This window comes from Cyanistes caeruleus, chromosome 27, assembly GCF_971803275.1.
Source record: "Cyanistes caeruleus chromosome 27, bCyaCae1.hap1.1, whole genome shotgun sequence".
Lineage (NCBI taxonomy): Eukaryota > Metazoa > Chordata > Aves > Passeriformes > Paridae > Cyanistes > Cyanistes caeruleus.
The window spans coordinates 5662684-5679633 of record NC_141727.1 but is presented as its reverse complement, the minus strand read 5'-3'; the positions used below and the strand labels follow the sequence as shown (position 1 = coordinate 5679633).

Here is a 16950-nt window from a genome sequence, read left to right as displayed (position 1 = left end):
ATTAAAGTCTGGAAACTCATCAGGTCTTCAGGGAAAAAGGTTTAGCCATGGTTAACAGTAGCTCTAAGAGAAGGAGGATAAATATGGCCAAATTTACAAACACAGCAGCTCCTCCAGTGCTTCCTGTGCAGAGCACATCCTCTTCCATAAACACCAGCATAGGGCACTGACCCATGGTGGTGGCCTGAGCTTTTGCAGCAGGTGAGGGGACGTAGGGACATCTCAGAAAAATGCATGGCACAGCAGGTACTCCTGCTGTCCCTAGGTCTCCTCTTGCTCTCACCTGCTTCCCAGCTGTGCACCATCACCTTGCAAACCTCCCCGCAGCCGCCCATGGCGGGAGTTGATAGGAGGTAGGAGCTGCCAAGTCCCCAGGGACTCGGTCGCCCCACTCCAAATCAGGTCCTGGTCCAGGCTGGAGATGACCTCAGGAACTGCAGTGCTTCCCAGCCCTCTGCCTCTCCTCTTACCTACCCTGGCTCCCTCACCTTTCCCCCAGCACGCGGGGACTCCTTCTAATACAACGCTTTCTCCTGGCTGTCTTAAAGCCTGGTGGTGACTCCCTGATTTTGAGGGACTTGAAGACATCGCCCAAGGAAAACTGTATGCAGTCAGAGACCGAATCCCTCCTGGAAAAGGAGCGGAGGCCAAGCCTGGAGGCCGACCCCACCCTACAACACTCGTCCCCGAAACAAGAGCCTCCCGTGCTGGGCCCTCGAGGGTCGTACCCTGCGTGGGGTTTCTTTCGGTCTCGCCCTGGGGGCAGCTTCCACAGCCTCCGCAGGGTCTCCTCCTTGGACAACTTTGAGGCTGCGAGGTCTGAGTTCCAGAGAAAATTCAGGGAAAGGAGGGCAAACTCAGGTAGGGAAAACCCCGGAGCTGTCGGTTCTATTGCGGGAGTCAGGGTTCTGGCCTCAGCACATCTCGGGGGGGGAGGTCTCGGTCTCTTTTCCCTCTGCAAGGTGGAGATTACCTGGGTCTTCTCCCCAAAACCCACTGGTCTCCATGCGATTTCCTGCACAGGAAGGTCCTGCTCTGTAGGTAGGGCCACCCATGATTTGTGTGTGAGATGTGAGACTGTGTGAGGTTGCATTCTGCTGCCCCACACAAGGGGCATCCCAATGCCGTCCCACCTTCCCAGGAGGGAGGGAAGGGGTCTGCAGGCACGTGCAGTGTGAGCTGTGTCCATGTGTTGGAGGTGGGTGAGACACTAGCCAGGCCACCCTGAAGGGCTGAAGGGAATGATCCTTCACCATGCTATCCACATCCAGACCTCTGGTTCTCATGAGTGATGATGACAAATTAGATGGAGGTCAGGAAAGAGAAGCCTGTCCACTGGGGATGAGAGAGATCGGTCTGTGGAATGTGGCTGTAAAAAATGGGCTGGAGGTCCATGATCCTCCTATAGTCATGAGTTATGGACTCCCAGGAGGAGACAGTGTAGAGGGAGGGAAGGGGAATGAGCAGGGAGAAGGGTGGCAGCAGAATGGCTAGTGCTAACTGGGCACCTTCACAATGTCTTCAGACATCTCCTGCTCACACCACCACTTGGCTCAATGTCAGAGTGCAAGGGCTAGAAGGGGTAAAAAACTGAAAATACAACCCTGCCTTGCCTGTAGGAGATGGAAAGGTTGGTACACACTGAGTACATTGCCTGGGGATCTTCCTGAAGCCCTGGGTCTGAGTACAGGCTCCCACTCATGACAAAACATTGCCAGAAGCCCAGCCATGAAATGACCACCTACACACCTTCCTCCCTGGTCCTGCATTGGGGTGACCCAGAGGCAGGTCTCCAGGGAGAAATATCAGGATCCACCCCCACTACAGCTCTTCTTCTGGAGAAAGCTCTGACCTCCCTACCTGGAGTTGGGGGGTGGAGGATACATCTGAGTGGGAATATCATCCAACTCCTGGTTCAGTTTGGTGGCCAAAAACCAAGACAGCAGCTCAAGAGCTATGTTTGTCAGGCTAAAGCATGCAAGGGTGGAGGAGAATGATGTCCTCCTTTGTCTGTTTTCATGCCAGTTTTGGCATCTCTCTATGGTGAATCATCAGGGGTAGCAAAGGACACTGAATGTCTCTGTTTTGGCAGCTGGTCTGAGCTCCCTGAAGGAGGTTTAATGGTGAAAAGATGGGTGATATTTGGGAAAAACAGCCCTTTCTCAGGCATCCCAGACTGGGCATCCCACATCTGAGCCAACCTGAAGAAGTTAAGCCTTTATGGCCAAGCAGACTTTGGTGCCTTTTGGTGGCACCTTGTGGTGGTCCCCAGCTCCTGGAGGTGCTACACAAGGTCAGGGCTCTAGGAATCTGTTCCTGCTCACACTGCCCTTCTCAATGCTCCTCTCCATCCTTTTTCAGAGGCTTCCCATGTCAAACCCAACCCCCCGAACTCCACCTCGGACTCGGACCTCATGAAGTACCGGACCATCAGCCAGATCCCCCAGTTCACACTCAACTTTGTGGAGTTCAACCTGGAGAAGCACCGCTCAGGTTCCACCACAGAGATTGAGATAATTGCTCCCCACAAGGTGATGGAACGCACCCAGAACGTTACTGAGAAGGTCACACAGGTATGTGGGCAGTGAGATTCCACCAAGGCAGTGATGGGGTGCTGGTGTTGCTGCTGGGGGACAGTCAAAAGCACTCCAGTGGTTTTGGGAGGAGAGAAGCAGGGAAGGCAGTGACACCTGGAGATTCCATCCCAGGAAATGCCAGTATCCCTGTGTTTGGTTATGCTTTCCTCTGAATGGCTGAAATTCTCATTTTAGTCCCCTAAATTATTATTTCTGGTAATTTGTGGCTGGGGAAACACAGCATGAACTGCTCGGGAGGGTGGCCTTGAACAGGACAAGTGTTTGCATGTTTGTGTGTGCATGTGGCTTCTTTTGGAGAGAGCTCTGGGCACTGTTCCTGCCCCTCAGTTCTGGGAATGGAGCCCCTGGGGCACCGCTGGCCATGGGGTGCCCGGCCAAGGACCCGGTGTCAGCACGCCGAGGGCCACAGGATCCCTTGGGAGACAGCAGGTGGCACTGTACTGTCACCAACACGCGTGGCACCGCCTGTCACTGCAGGAGACACTTAGGCGCTGTCTCCTAAAGGGACGCGCATGGAATAGCACATCCCACGGGAATACCAGAGTGCGTGAAAGATGCTGATGTATCCTGAGTAAGGAGCTCTTCTAGCTGTGGGGAAACTGAGGCACGGGAAGATATATCTAAGGGCACCTCCCATTGTTGCCAGCAGTAGCCAAGGCCAAATTTAATGAAAATGCAGCCATCTGACCCCAGAAAAGCCTCCAGGCTTGGGAGTTTGCTCCATCAGAGTGGAGTGCTATGCAGGATTCTCCTTCTGTCTCGGTGTCAGCAAACCTTTAACTTTACAGCCTGCATGCACAGGGGCTGGGCTCCCCACTTCACACATCATGGAGCAGTTCTTGGGCTTGTCTCCTTCATTAGTCCCTCTAATCTGGGGATGACTGCAGTGACCCAGGATTAGCCCCTGAAGTGCCCTGTGGGACGGTGAGCAGCCTCCATGCCCTGGTCCCCATCACGAGGAACACACCCGGGATCACTGGTCACAGTGGGGTTACTGTCACAGTGGTGTTGGCCACTCAATGTGGGGTCAGTAGCTGGTTGTGGAGTGATGGGATCAGAGCTGGTGGGTGGTGGCTGCAGGACCGTGCAGTGCAGCACCCACAGAGGTCAATCTTCACTTTCAACCTCCAGGTGGGATGGGATGAGATGGGATAGGATGGACCTCTCCTCCCTGCCAGATTCCCCCTCCCAGGGAGGACCCCCAATGTCCCCCACACCTCCTGCCCAAGCCACAGCTCCCCGCTCCTGGCTGTTAAATAATTCAAGAGCGGCAGAGACAGTGGCGAGACACCGTCTAAAAATACCGGTGGGTGGGCAGGGAGTGGAGACAGAGGCTGTTTGGGATGGTCTGGCCCTGCAGTGAGCTGGCAGGGAGGGCAGGCCACAAGTGCAATGAAGCTCCCAGGCTCAGCTTCACAGGTCTGTGGCTCTGGAGCACAGCTGGGGGCATGCGGGGGTGCCATGGGGTTGGTGTCCCCCGGCTGGGGTCCTGTCTGCAGGTGGCATGTGTCCCAGTCCCCCCATCTGCCGTGCTGGGTGCTGGGGACAGGGATGGGGGGGCTGAGCTGTGTCAGGATACATGCTGGGGGATACATACCGGGTCACAGCCAGCCTGCAGCCAGCACCATGGACTTGATCCTGCCCAGCCACTTGTGCTTGAGGCTCTCCTGGTGATTCTGGAGTGACCCCTACCTCAGCTCAGTCCCCTTATCCCCAGCACCCAGCAAGGGACATGAGGGAACAGCTGGGAAGGTGATGGGTGTCTGGCACCACAGGGTGTGAGCAATGGCCTGGGTTAGCCAGGGTCACAGGAGCCTGCTCCTCTGTCACCCACAGCCCACACGTACCCTACTCCCTCCTCCTTCTTCTCCTTCTCCCTTCTGCACTCCCTCACTCACTGCCAGCACCCAGCACCCCACACCATGGGCCTGCAGCTGTGGCTAAAGCCAGTAAGTGCAGGAGGAAGGGGACAAAGAGAAGAGGCATCCAGGAGGATCACCACAGGGAACACTGGGACTGCCACCTTCAGAGACTCCCAGGGCCACCCAGGCCACCCAAGGATGAGCTTCCCATCCCTTAGGGACAGAGAGGAACAAGGCTGCAGCTGCTCCCTAGCTCTATGTTGGTTTGAACGCTCTTCTGGGGGTTGTATCTTTACCCTTTCCTTCCTCAGATCTTTGGGGATGTGGTTTTTTATTTATTCCTGACTGAAAAGCAAGAGGGCTGAACCTGTTCTTGCTTCTGCCACAAGAGCTAGGTGCCAGGAACAAGGACGAAGGGCAGAGCAGGTGCCCCAGCATAGAGAACAGTATCTGGTGGCCCGAATTCAGGACCAGTCCCACAGAGCTGCCTCCAGCCAGGCAGAACAAGCATTCAGCTGCTGAGGGTGGGAGCATTGCTGGTTTTCCCATACAGAAGGTGAAGAAGTCCATCTCAGGTCTTCTGGGTACAACTTAGTTTTGGGATGAAGCGTTTTATCAGTGTTGCGTTGTCCTCTTCCCTGCCGTCCCCACAGAAGCCAGTCCCCAAGCCCAGCTGGTGCCTCATTCCCTCCACAACGATTGCGTTTGGGTCACTTTTTCCAATCCCTCCCCTCTCCATGCACCAACGACGTCGACGGCTCCCGCTGCTCCATTGGCGCTCTTGTCCCCACGGGGGCCCCGGCATCGATTTGGTTTGATTAATCCACGCTGGGCTCCTGAATGCCCTTCGCAGCCGCATGTCTCCCACCCGCCTGGCCGAGTGCCTGCGTGCCTGCGTGGGCAATGCCACGGCCCGAGCGCTGCGCCCGCCGTGCCGGACGCTGCCGGGGCGTGTGGGGCTGGGGGCCCCCATGGTGGACACCCGGACCTCGAGGGTCAGCTGCCGCCTGGGGCGCCGGGCGAGCTGCAGGCAGGTAGGAGCAGGGGGCACCTCTGGTGCACGGGACCCCCCCAGTGTCCTGGGGCTCTGGGATGTGGGAGCGGCTGCTTGTTATGGGATGGGGCCACAGGGATGGATCCGCTTCGGGTCGCAGCATCAGGAGCCCTTGAGATACTCTTGAACAAGACAGCTGTCAGGGCAGGAAGGATCAGACCCTTCTTCCAGATCTGTTGCCAGAACCATGGTGATGCTTATCAGTGTTTTCTTGGGATATGTGGATTCTCCTTTCTCCTCTCTCCTTTCCTTTGCGGCCCAGCAAAAAGCTCCCTTTTAGCTGGGGGCTCAGTGCCAGGAGAGAGAATTGAGGTGCCCCTCATCCTACTCTGCAATTGGCACTGGTCTCAGTGCCACAGGGGCACTGGGGGACAACAGAGCAGCAGGGGCAGGAAAGGGATCCAGCTGCCCCCAGCTCCAAATAAGCCACTTCATGCCACCACCCCTCAGCACCCAAAGCAGGGCAGCCCCACCCCTCCCGTACCCAGCACCTTGTGTTGTGTCCCCACAGTGGCTTTAGCTCTATCAGGAGCTGGCATTGGTCCTGGAGGGGGAACTGGGCCAGGCTCGGATGCGTGGGGAACTCACTGGTCCTGTGGAGTGTCCCCATGAAAGCAGAGAGCCGTGGGGACACATGACAGCATGGGAGGGTGCTTACACCATCTCACCACTTGAGATGGTGTTTGCACATTGATGGCCACAGGTGAGATGGGAAATGGGCATTGCCAGAGGCTTTGCTGCAGGTGGCCCAAGCTATCCCTCTGCTTGGAGGACAACTATGCCAGAAGGACATCCAGGGGAAGATATTTGCTATGGCCAAGAAAGGCATGGTGCAAGGCTTGCAGGATGCCTAATGTGCTGTCACCCTCGGGTGACACAGCCATGGGATGACATCTCCAAGCTGCCCATCCCATAGCCCTGTGCCAGGGACACCCAGCAGCTCCCAAGCAGGTGGCACAGAGCTGAGGGCAGAAGAAGGCACAGCAGCAGACACTTTCCTCTCTGCTGGGTCAGAAGGACATAAAGCAGGTAAGAAGCTGCCCCAAGGGTGCTGTAACCATCAGAGACAGACAAGGACCTTGGTGTCAGCCACAGTGGGCAACTGGGCAAACACATATGCAGCCAACAAAGGTGAAAAAGCTGTAGGAAACTATTGGGTGCTCCTTGATGCTCTACCAGCACATGGAAGTCCCTTTCTGGTTCCTGGAATTAATTCCAGCCTCTCTGCTGCTCTCCCATCCTTCTCACACCCCTCTCCTGGCAGGTGTTGTCCCTGGGTGCTGATGTCCTTCCTGAGTACAAGCTGCAGGCGCCACGCATCCACCGATGGACCATCCTGCACTACAGTCCCTTCAAGGCCGTGTGGGACTGGCTCATCCTCCTGCTGGTCATCTACACAGCCGTCTTCACCCCCTACTCGGCTGCCTTCCTGCTCAACGAGGAGCAGGTGGAGGAGAAGCGCTGGGACTGCAGCTACTCCTGTGACCCACTCAACATCATTGACCTCATCGTGGACATCATGTTCATCGTGGACATTGTCATCAACTTCCGCACCACCTATGTCAACATCAACGACGAGGTGGTGAGCCACCCTGGCAAGATCGCCATTCATTACTTCAAGGGGTGGTTCCTCATTGACATGGTGGCTGCCATCCCCTTTGACCTGCTCATCTTCCGCTCTGGCTCTGATGAGGTAAGAGCAGAGAGTCTATCAGGACAGGAGGGGACTTATGGCTGGACAGGGAGAGATGTATGAGAAAGAAAGGGATGTGGATGGTTTGACGTAAGTGGTGGATGGCTAAATCCATAGGGAGAGGGGTAGCTGGTCACAGGGTGAAGGGTGTCTTTACAGGCTTTTAAGCAGCTGGGACCTGGGAATTCATTTCTTAGGGTCAGGCAGTCCCTACTCTAAGTGTTAAGAGTAGATCCATTCCCCTTGCTGAGGATGACCCAGCAAAGCAGGCAGGGGTCAGTTTAAGGGCTGGCCCCACACTCCAGGGTGGGTGAATTTCGGGGTGCATTGCCAGCCAGACTCAAAATGTTGGCAATGGGATAACCCTGTAGTTACTGTACTGCCTGAAGGCTCCACACCTCGGAGTGGAAGGCAGCTCTTCTGGGAGAAATGGCTGGCAAGGTGAGGACCCATCAGGAAACATGGGCTTGGCCTTGGCTGTTCTCACTTGCTCACCTCTAATCCCAGACCTTGTTGCCTTTATGGTCAGCAGAGGGAAACTGCCCTTCCCATGCTGGGACTCCTCTGACCTAATTCAGAGATCACCTCCAGGACAAGGTGATTCACGCTCTAGGAATGCATTTTTATCCTTCAAAGGAAGAATGGCTCAGCTGGTAATGTGCCTTTGGAACATGCCCTATTTATCCTTTGCTTGTCCCTGAGGTCTCTCACCTCTCCCCTGCAGACCACCACCCTCATCGGCCTCCTGAAGACTGCCCGGTTGCTGCGCCTGGTGCGTGTGGCCCGGAAGCTGGACCGGTACTCAGAGTATGGAGCAGCTGTGCTCTTCCTGCTCATGTGCACCTTTGCCCTCATTGCCCACTGGCTGGCCTGCATCTGGTACGCCATCGGCAATGTGGAGCGGCCCTACATGGAGCACAAGATTGGCTGGCTCGACAACCTGGGTGACCAGATCGGCAAGCGCTACAATGACAGTGACCTCTCCTCTGGCCCGTCCATCAAGGATAAGTACGTCACTGCCCTGTACTTCACCTTCAGCAGCCTCACCAGTGTGGGTTTTGGCAACGTCTCGCCCAACACCAACTCTGAGAAGATCTTCTCCATCTGCGTCATGCTCATTGGCTGTGAGTGCCTGCGCACGTCCCACTGTCCCCAGCCTTGCTTTGGAGGTTGGAGCATCTCCCTCTGCCTGTGCCTGTTCCACATAGGCAAATAGATGGGGTGATAGAAACACGTGTTTTCAGGTCCTGGTAGGATATGGGTTTTGGGAATCTGCTGGTTCCAGGTCCGATGTAGCTGGACACGCATCTCCCCATTTCCTGCTGAGTCTTGCCCTCTCGTTTCAGCTTTGATGTATGCCAGTATCTTCGGCAATGTCTCAGCCATCATCCAGCGCCTCTACTCAGGCACAGCACGCTACCACACGCAGATGCTGCGGGTCAAGGAATTCATCCGCTTCCACCAGATCCCCAACCCCCTGCGCCAGCGCCTGGAGGAGTATTTCCAGCACGCCTGGTCCTACACCAATGGTATCGACATGAACGCAGTGAGTATGGGCAGGCAGGCCCTGTGTCCTCACAGCTCTCTGTCCTGAACAACACGGCATCTAGACCTGGCTCCACTCAGACACTTCCATCCTTTTGATCAGGATAGAGGCAGGAGGCTGGAGACTGACTCTATCCGTACGCCTCCTGCATTTCCACCTCCTGCATCCCCCTTTCTCCCTCTCTCCTTTTTCTGCCCATTGCTTTACATATACCCAGAGGTTTTCCAGGGTCATGAGCACATTTCTTGGCCAGAGAGCAGGTTTGGTGGGGAGCTCAGGGTTCCTACTGGCACTGAGCACTTTCAGGCTGGTGTCTGTTGGTGTCACAGCAGTGGAGCAGGTATCGATCCAGCTCTTCTCCACACCACCGGTTGCTAAGCAAAATGCATCCTGCTCTCACAGCAGGGAAAGGAGGGCATTTAAATAAACCTCGATCCATTTTAATTAGAGCCCAGAGAGGCAGCTGTTTGTTAGCAAAGAGGGGATCAATGGCGGAGCTGTGCTGGAGAGGCGCCGTGCCTCAGATCCTGGCAGGAGGGCTTGTGCTGACGGCGCCGTGGCTCCATAGGGATGAGGACATGGCTCAGCTGAGGTGTTCTGGGCTGGGAGCTGGACTCATGACCCCAGAATTGAGTGCACAGACATGGTGGCTCAGCCAGCAGCAAGGCAGAGCAATGAGAAAGGATAAGGCAAGGAGAGACATGAGACCCATATTCCTGGTCTCTTGGCCCTGGGCAAGTTATCAGCCCACTCATTCCCAGCTTATGCTCCTTCTTTTCCTTAAGATTTGATCCTGAGCAGCATCAGGACACAGATTTGGATGAATTCAGCATCTCCCTCTAGAGTTGCTGCTGCCACGTGAAACAACTGGGCAGCACTTGGGGGTTTGCTGCTGGGAGAGCTTTGGGTTAAATGGCTCAGGTGGAGGAGATGCCCTGGGCTGGACATCAGTGGCAACAATGAGGAGCAGTGCTGTGGCACCCTACCAAGCACCCTAAAGCACAGGTGCTCTTGGCTTGGTACAAACCCAGGTCACAAATCCCCTGTGAGAGCTGAGCTTGTGGCTCAGCCATGCTGCTGCTCACACCAGTTCCTGCTGGGTGCTGCACAGACACAGCGTGATCTCATCAATCACCCCACAGCCTGATCAATTCGTCCACCCCTGATTTCCCAGTAGGGAAACACTCCTGCTAGCATGGAAGATCATGATGAAGCCAGGAACAAGTCGTGCTCACCAGCCCCAGCATGGCTGTTCCAGATTTAGCCACCAGCAGGATGTGAGCAAAGAGGACAGCAAGGAGGACCCCAGGGCCATATGCTGCTCTCCAAAAAAACCCAAACCCGGGTGGTTTTCACCTTGGCACCGTGAGTCATTGGTGGCAGCAGCTTTCTCCATATTGTGAGTTTTACCTTGATGTCACCTTCAGATTCAGCTTTTGTTCAACATGAGGTATTTGCACAGGTATATTTAGCTGTCAGTGCACACAACTGTCCCGTGCTGCTGCTTCTTGGCATTCAGGCAAGTGCTGTTTAATTAAGGTTTTTGTGCTCTTTGTGCCAGTTTCTGCTCTCATTCATCCAAGATTACTGGGTGTAAAGATGAAAAAGGGTGGGTATAAATAGATTGAACTGGTTACTTTTATTTATTGCTTGGGAGTGCTGTTGTCCCCAGCCACAAGCAGTAAAAGCCAGCAACAGGCAGGCAGGGATCCATCAAGGGAAGATCAAAAGAAAATTGAAATCACAGAATCACAGAATGGTTTGAGGTTGGAATAGACCTCAAACTGTTCCACTCCCTGCTATGGACAAGAACATCTTCCACTAGACCAGGTTGCTCCAAGTCCCATCCAGTCTGGCCTTGAACACTTCCAGGGATGGGGAAATGTCCCCACCTTTGCCTTTCTGGGTGCGTGGTCCCCCCATTTGGCCCCATTGTTTCATGCTGAGTGTCACACAACCTCTCCATTCTGTCACAGCATTCCCTCCCAGGGACAGTGACATGATGGCATCTCTGCCTGGCTCTCCACAGGTGCTGAAGGGCTTCCCCGACTGCCTGCAAGCCGACATCTGCCTGCACCTGAACCGCACGCTGCTGCAGAACTGCAAAGCCTTCCGGGGAGCCAGCAAAGGCTGCCTGCGCGCCCTGGCCATGAAGTTCAAGACGACTCATGCACCACCTGGAGACACCCTGGTGCACTACGGAGATGTCCTCACCACACTCTACTTCATCTCCCGGGGTTCCATTGAGATCCTCCGGGAAGACATTGTGGTGGCCATCTTAGGTGAAAAAGTCCTTCCTTCTGCAAGGGGTGATGGGCAAAGGGTAATGGGCAGTGAGCTAGTGGACGAAGGGTGGCAGGTGAGGGTAAAGAACTTCCTCGCGTATAGGGGAAGGAAAGGTTGTTCCTCAGCATCTGATGGGTCCCTGTGCCAGTGGACAGGGAAAGGAGGATCCCTGGAAGATGCCAGGGAGAAGCCATGAAGCCGCAAGGGAATGAGGAGAGCAGGGCATCACCAGCCATCACTGATGACCCAGTGCCCTGGCTTGGTGTCACCATCAGTGATGGCTTTCTCAGTGTCATCCCCAGCACACATAGTCAGGGTCGGGCTGGCTGGGCATCCCCTTGTTCATGAGCCCCAAAGTAAGGGGTGCTGGACCAGAGTACATGGAGCAGTAGTGGGTGCCCACCTCTCCATGATGAGCTGTCTCTTGACACAGGGAAGAACGACATCTTCGGGGAGCCCATCAGCCTCTATGCCCGCCCAGGGAAGTCCAATGCCGACGTGAGGGCCCTGACCTACTGCGACTTGCACAAGATCCAGCGTGAGGACCTGCTGGAGGTCTTGGACATGTACCCAGCCTTCTCTGACAACTTCTGGAGCAACTTAGAGATCACCTTCAACCTACGAGATGTGAGTGACAGGGCTGCCCCAGGGAGCGATGCGGTCAATGCTTAAATTCGGCAAGTGGGAGGGCTGAAGCAATGTGGCAACAGCCACATTTCCCAGGGCATTCTCCAGGGAGTTACAATTCCTCCACAGCAGGACACGTCTGCTGTGTATTTCTGAGCTCTTTGGAAAAGCTGGCACAACAAGCCATGCCAGTGGTACTCTGCTCTGCAGCACTTGTAAATTATTATTAGGGCTGCTCCTGCCTGGGCAAATGGGTTGCACAAGTTTTGAGGCTGCTAAAAGAAATGAGCAGAAATATTCTCGTGCTTCATTGAATTGGGTATCAGCTTCCTCTGAAAATTCCTTTTGAAATAATCAGGTTTGCAATCCCTGAAAGGCTTGAAGCATTTTTGCCAGTGCTGTTTGACTCTTATAGTGTGTGACTGAACTTTGTCCTTTCCTGACATTTTTTTTGAGAGACCTGAAAGAGAGATTAAAAAAAGGCAAATTCCCTCTATGTCCTGTCCCACTCTGGGATGTCCTGCAATTTCTCAAGGTGCTCCTTCCCTCCTCATGGCCTGACACCCTTACCTCAGTCTCAGAGCAGCAAGGATGGCCTCAGGAATCCCTTGAGCTCTGAACCAGTCCAGGAGGCACTGGCTGGGACAGGGCAGCAGTGAAGAGACAGAGGTAGCTTCACCTTCAGAGGACACGGGAAGGGCTGTATGGACGGGACATGGCACCCCTTCCCTGGTGACCAGCCCCTCTCATTCCTCAGGCAGACAGTGTTCCCCGCTCACCCCTCAGCGAGGAGTATGACTGCTCCTACCGCCAGGCTCGCCGACGCAAGCACTCCATTTGCCAGCCCAACAAACCTGGTGAGTCCTACTGCATTGGCAGAGCCCAGCCTGCAGGGAGGGAGAGTGGGATCATTATTAATTACTACCCTGGCAGGTGCCCCAAAGCAGAGGTTAACTGTGCCTCTGCCCCTGCAAACCATCCTGCAGGCTTCCCTCCCTCCCCTTGGGGTGCCCCAGCACCCCAGTTCCCTCAGGCATGCTGAGGGAACGGGGGCTGTTTTTTTCAAGTGTAGTACTCCCCAAACTGACCTGTTGTGCTGTCCCACAGACCCAGACACGGGCATCTCTGATGCAGAGCAGTATCACACCTACTCCGAGCTCACCAACCCGCAGGACCCACCGAGTAAGGACCAGTGGGATGACCTGGGCAGCAGCACCTCTCCCTGCTCCCAGGCCAGTGACGATGAGGCCAAGACCGGCAGCCCTGTGAAAGCTGAGCCCTTCCCCACACCCCAAAAGGATGACTTTGCTCTGCCCTCGCTCAGCCTCATCACCACCAGCGCTGGCAACACGGAGGTCAGCAAGCAGGCGGCGGAGAGCAGCCAGTCCTACACAGGTACCCAGTGCTGCAGGTAGAGCTGGCAGGAGGGTGCTGAGAGATGCTTGGGTATGGTGGCCTTATCTGGGAGTAGGTCCAAGCTGCTCATGTGCATTTGAGGGGAGCCACGCTCCAAGGCCAAGGGTCTTAGCTGTCTTTTGTCCCCAGCTGGAACTGCTATGTCCCTCCTGTGCCACTCCATGTATGTCAGGTGACAGAATCTGAAACACCTCCATCCCAGTGAGGCTGGAGGATACAAAACAGCAGTGCTGAGGTGTCTCCTCTCCTTCCAGACACTCCCCTGGATATTCCCAGCATGTTCACCTTCTGGGAAGATCGGCAGCCGACCCACCCTGCAGAGCCTTTGCAGCACATCTCGCTGGTGCACAGCTCCCAGGATGTGCCCCTGCACAGTGACTACAGGCCAGGGCAGATCGAGTCCAGGCTGGAGCTCCTGCAGGCCCAGCTCAGCAGGTGGGCAGGGTTGGAGAGGACCTGGGGGAATCTGGGCCGTCGCCTTCTGCTTTCTAGAGGAGGCTGCAGTGGGCTCTGTGTGCAGCAATGCCACATCCTGATCCCTGGGACACTGCATTCCTGAGGAGGGGGTGGGAGTGCTTTGCAAATGCAGCAGCTTCTCAAAGGGCAAGTCCTGACCCTGACTGCAGCCCAGCCCCTCATTTGCTGCTGTGCCACCACCCTTGGCATCTGTCACCATCCCCAGGATCTCCCACAGTGCCACCTGAGATCTGTCACTTCACCATGGCTTCCAAACTCAATGCAACTGCAGATATTAAACCGTCCACAGGCATGATTGGAGCCCTTTGCAGGTCCCCTCCTCATGCTGCAAAGACCTACAAGCATCTTCTTGTTTGAGCAAATGAGCCTTGTGACCATCAGTGCCCTCTAAATAAGAAAAGACACATGATTTTTCAAACTGACAGAGAGTAGTTTTACTTTGGATACTAGGAAAAAATCCTTCCCTGTGAGGGTGGTGAGCTCTGGCACAGGTTGCCCAGAGCAGCTGTGGCTGCTCCATCCCTGAAGTGTTCCAGGTTGGACAGAGCTTGCAGCAACCTACTCTAATGGAAGGTGTCCCTGCACCTGGGACATCCCCCTGGCTGGAGAGGGAACTGGATGAGCTTTAAGATCTCTTTCAACCCCAACTATTCTGTGATTTTTGCAGTAGAAGGAAGAGCCCACACAGGACGTGCAGGTTTAAGGTCCCCAGGCAGCACCCACATAAGGGGCTGGCACTGTGAGCTCTGCTGCCCTTGTTGAGCTCATTTCACCACACACTTGCATTTAGGTGTCTCTCCAGTGCACCATCCAAGCACTGGGATGCTCATTCTGTAAGGGATGCTGTGGCTGTGTCCTGCAAGCAGGGCTGTGCCCACTCCTGCCAGAGCTGTTCACTTCAGTCAAGGACAAAGCAGAAGGAAGAGACTTCTACTTTTCTGTTTCCTTCTGTTCCTGAGTTAAAAGTGGTTGGCACTAACCTGCCTTGCTCCATCTGTCAACACAGGCAGCTGGCCTGGAGAATTGATCCAGATTAAAACTAACCATTGCAATTTTTTCCCCCCTCCAGGGTAATTTTAGCTTTTTTCAAATCCCCACTCCAGATCCCAGTTTGGCTCCACATAAAATTGGGCAGAGGATGATTGAGTGTGGCAGGAGAGAGATGGCAGGATTGATCTCTCTCTGGCAGTGCTGGTTTGAAGCTCTCTAAAAGCCTCAACAAGCAGCAGGCAAAGCATCACTGCCCTGGGGCAGCGGGATCAGCACATCCTCCCAGTGCCTCCCCTGCCCAGCTGTGGGACGCAAAAGGGTTCTCTGCGCTAACACCGGGCTGCTCTGTCCCCAGGCTGGAGTCCAGGATGTCGTCAGATATTAATATAATCCTCCAGCTCCTGCAGCGCCAGCTGTCCCAAGTGCCACCTGCGTACAGCCCCATCTCGCCAACCTCCCACAGCCTGGCCATGTACGGCATCGTCCCCCGGAGCCTGGAGCCGCTCGCCCCCTGTGCACCTCTGCAGGACCAGGAACTACCCACCCAGGAGCAGGTAAGGTCACCCTTCCTGGCTCAGCACCCGCCAGGGTCCTTCTGCCCCAATCCTGGGTTTTCTCCAGGCAAGGCACAGCCAAACACTCATGGGTCCTTGTTGGAGTCTGGAATATTACAGTCCTAGCAAAGCCACGGGGTCTTAATTTGGACCAGTGCGTCACTGGTTTGGGGACACTGGTTGTGGGCATGCTGCCATCCCCAGCACTGCCAGGCTGCCCCATCAGCAGGGAAGGAAGTGGGTTCCTCTGCTCTGAGGCTTCCTCAAGTGAAAAATAACATGTTGGGGCTTGGAGCTTGATGAGACTCCAAGGCTGATGAGGAGAGAGTGTGGCTACTTTTTTTGCTTTTACCATAACCCATGTGATTCTTCATTTCCCACTAGAGCCCGAGCTACACAGAGGTAGAAAAGTTCCACTTGAAATCCAGGGACTCCTTGTCAAGCGGGATGCAGCTGTCTGTGTCATCTGACAAAACCATGACCGTCTACTCCGAGCAGAAACACCACTCCCCACCTCTCCTGAATCCAGAGCCACCCCACCAAAGGGCACCAAATACCCAGGGACTCTTGCGGGGCTCTCGTTTCCCTTCCCTCCCTGAGCACTTGGAGGCATCTTCCGAGCACCAGGACATTCAGAGACACCTCTCCGACCCCGTGCTTCCTGGAAGTTAGAGACATGGGGGCTGTGGGGCAAGTCAAGAGGAACCTCAACTGCAAGCCCAGTCAGTTGATGTTGATTTTGACTGCAAGGATAAGACATTGGACAATGCCATTGGCTCAGGGGTATAATTTGTAGCTATCTTCTGCCACCGTGACAGGAAACATAGAGTGGCTGGCTTCCAACGTCAACGTTTTCCAGAATTTCCCATAGAGTAGAATTCATTTGCACATTAGAGTGAACCTAGAACAGTTCTTAGCCACCATCGAGCTGGTTAGGCCATATGGTTCCCACCACCTCCTCCTTGCCAAGGCTTCCTCTCGAGAGAGCCAAGCAGGAGAGCAAATCCACAGCTCTGGGCTGCAAGGCCACTGTGCTGGAAAACTCTGGAGCAGGGACCACAGTGTTGGTACAAGGCTCAGTCCCTGAGAGCCTGCAGGTATTACAGAAAGGGTGGTCACCAGAGGAGGAGTGGGAGACCTCCATGGTGTGGTACAGGGGCAACTACAGCTGGCAAGCCCAGGCCAAAGACGGAGGACAGAAGCTTTTGATCACACCTTGCCCCAGTACGCATCCCACAACTCCCCAGGTAAATCCAACTCGTCACTGGCCTGGGCATAAAGCACAAAATTCAAAAGCACAATCCCATAAAGCTGAAAAGCCCCAGACACCCCGTGTCCAGTCCTCCCTCCCAGCTTCTCTCTTTTGATAAAGGTTCAATAGGTGCTTCCTCCTGCCCACCCTTCTCCTGGCAGGCTCCGCAGCATTCCGTAGGACAAGCCCACGTAGCACTGCTGCCTCGCCGCTCGGGTAGATGCTGTGATAGTCCTAGGCCACCAGCTCAATGTATCGAGCTCCCTTTGAGAGTAGTCAAACTGTCAGCATCTTTCTCTGGAGTTTTAGTGTACACTTTGCTAATAAAGATGGTTTTGGCACCTAATGTGAAGTACAGCTGTGTTCGTTGGGAGCATCCATGAATTCACCCTGGGGATCTTCACCCCAAAAAAAGGCTGTGGTCAAACCCCGGCTGCTTCATCCAAGGAGTGTGGGGCTGAGCAAGCCCGTGCGCAGCCAGGCCAAGGGTGCAGCCTGCGAGGGCTTTGCCAAGCAGTCCCTTCCCGAAAGGATGCACTTGAGGCTCTGCAGTGTTTTGGAAAAGCTCTTCTACAAGCCCAGGCAGCTGCGTATGA

General features: G+C 55.0%; 1 protein-coding gene across 2 annotated transcripts in view; it reads left to right on the top strand.

Moving 5' to 3' along the window:
* Window positions 1-16700, top strand: part of KCNH6 (potassium voltage-gated channel subfamily H member 6) — a 32444-nt gene extending 15744 nt beyond the window's left edge. The window contains exons 5-16 of one of the 2 annotated variants that reach the window (XM_086864195.1): window positions 549-861; window positions 2362-2573; window positions 6778-7206; window positions 7931-8330; window positions 8553-8752; window positions 10782-11034; window positions 11472-11665; window positions 12423-12522; window positions 12773-13060; window positions 13336-13516; window positions 14904-15102; window positions 15487-16700. In XM_086864195.1, the coding sequence (XP_086720321.1) occupies window positions 549-861; window positions 2362-2573; window positions 6778-7206; window positions 7931-8330; window positions 8553-8752; window positions 10782-11034; window positions 11472-11665; window positions 12423-12522; window positions 12773-13060; window positions 13336-13516; window positions 14904-15102; window positions 15487-15774 (3057 nt within the window). In that variant the 3' untranslated portion in view covers window positions 15775-16700. The remainder of the gene's footprint in view (window positions 1-548; window positions 862-2361; window positions 2574-6777; window positions 7207-7930; window positions 8331-8552; window positions 8753-10781; window positions 11035-11471; window positions 11666-12422; window positions 12523-12772; window positions 13061-13335; window positions 13517-14903; window positions 15103-15486) is intronic. The other variant, XM_086864196.1, reaches the window with a different exon arrangement.
* The last annotated feature ends 250 nt before the right edge of the window (window positions 16701-16950 follow it).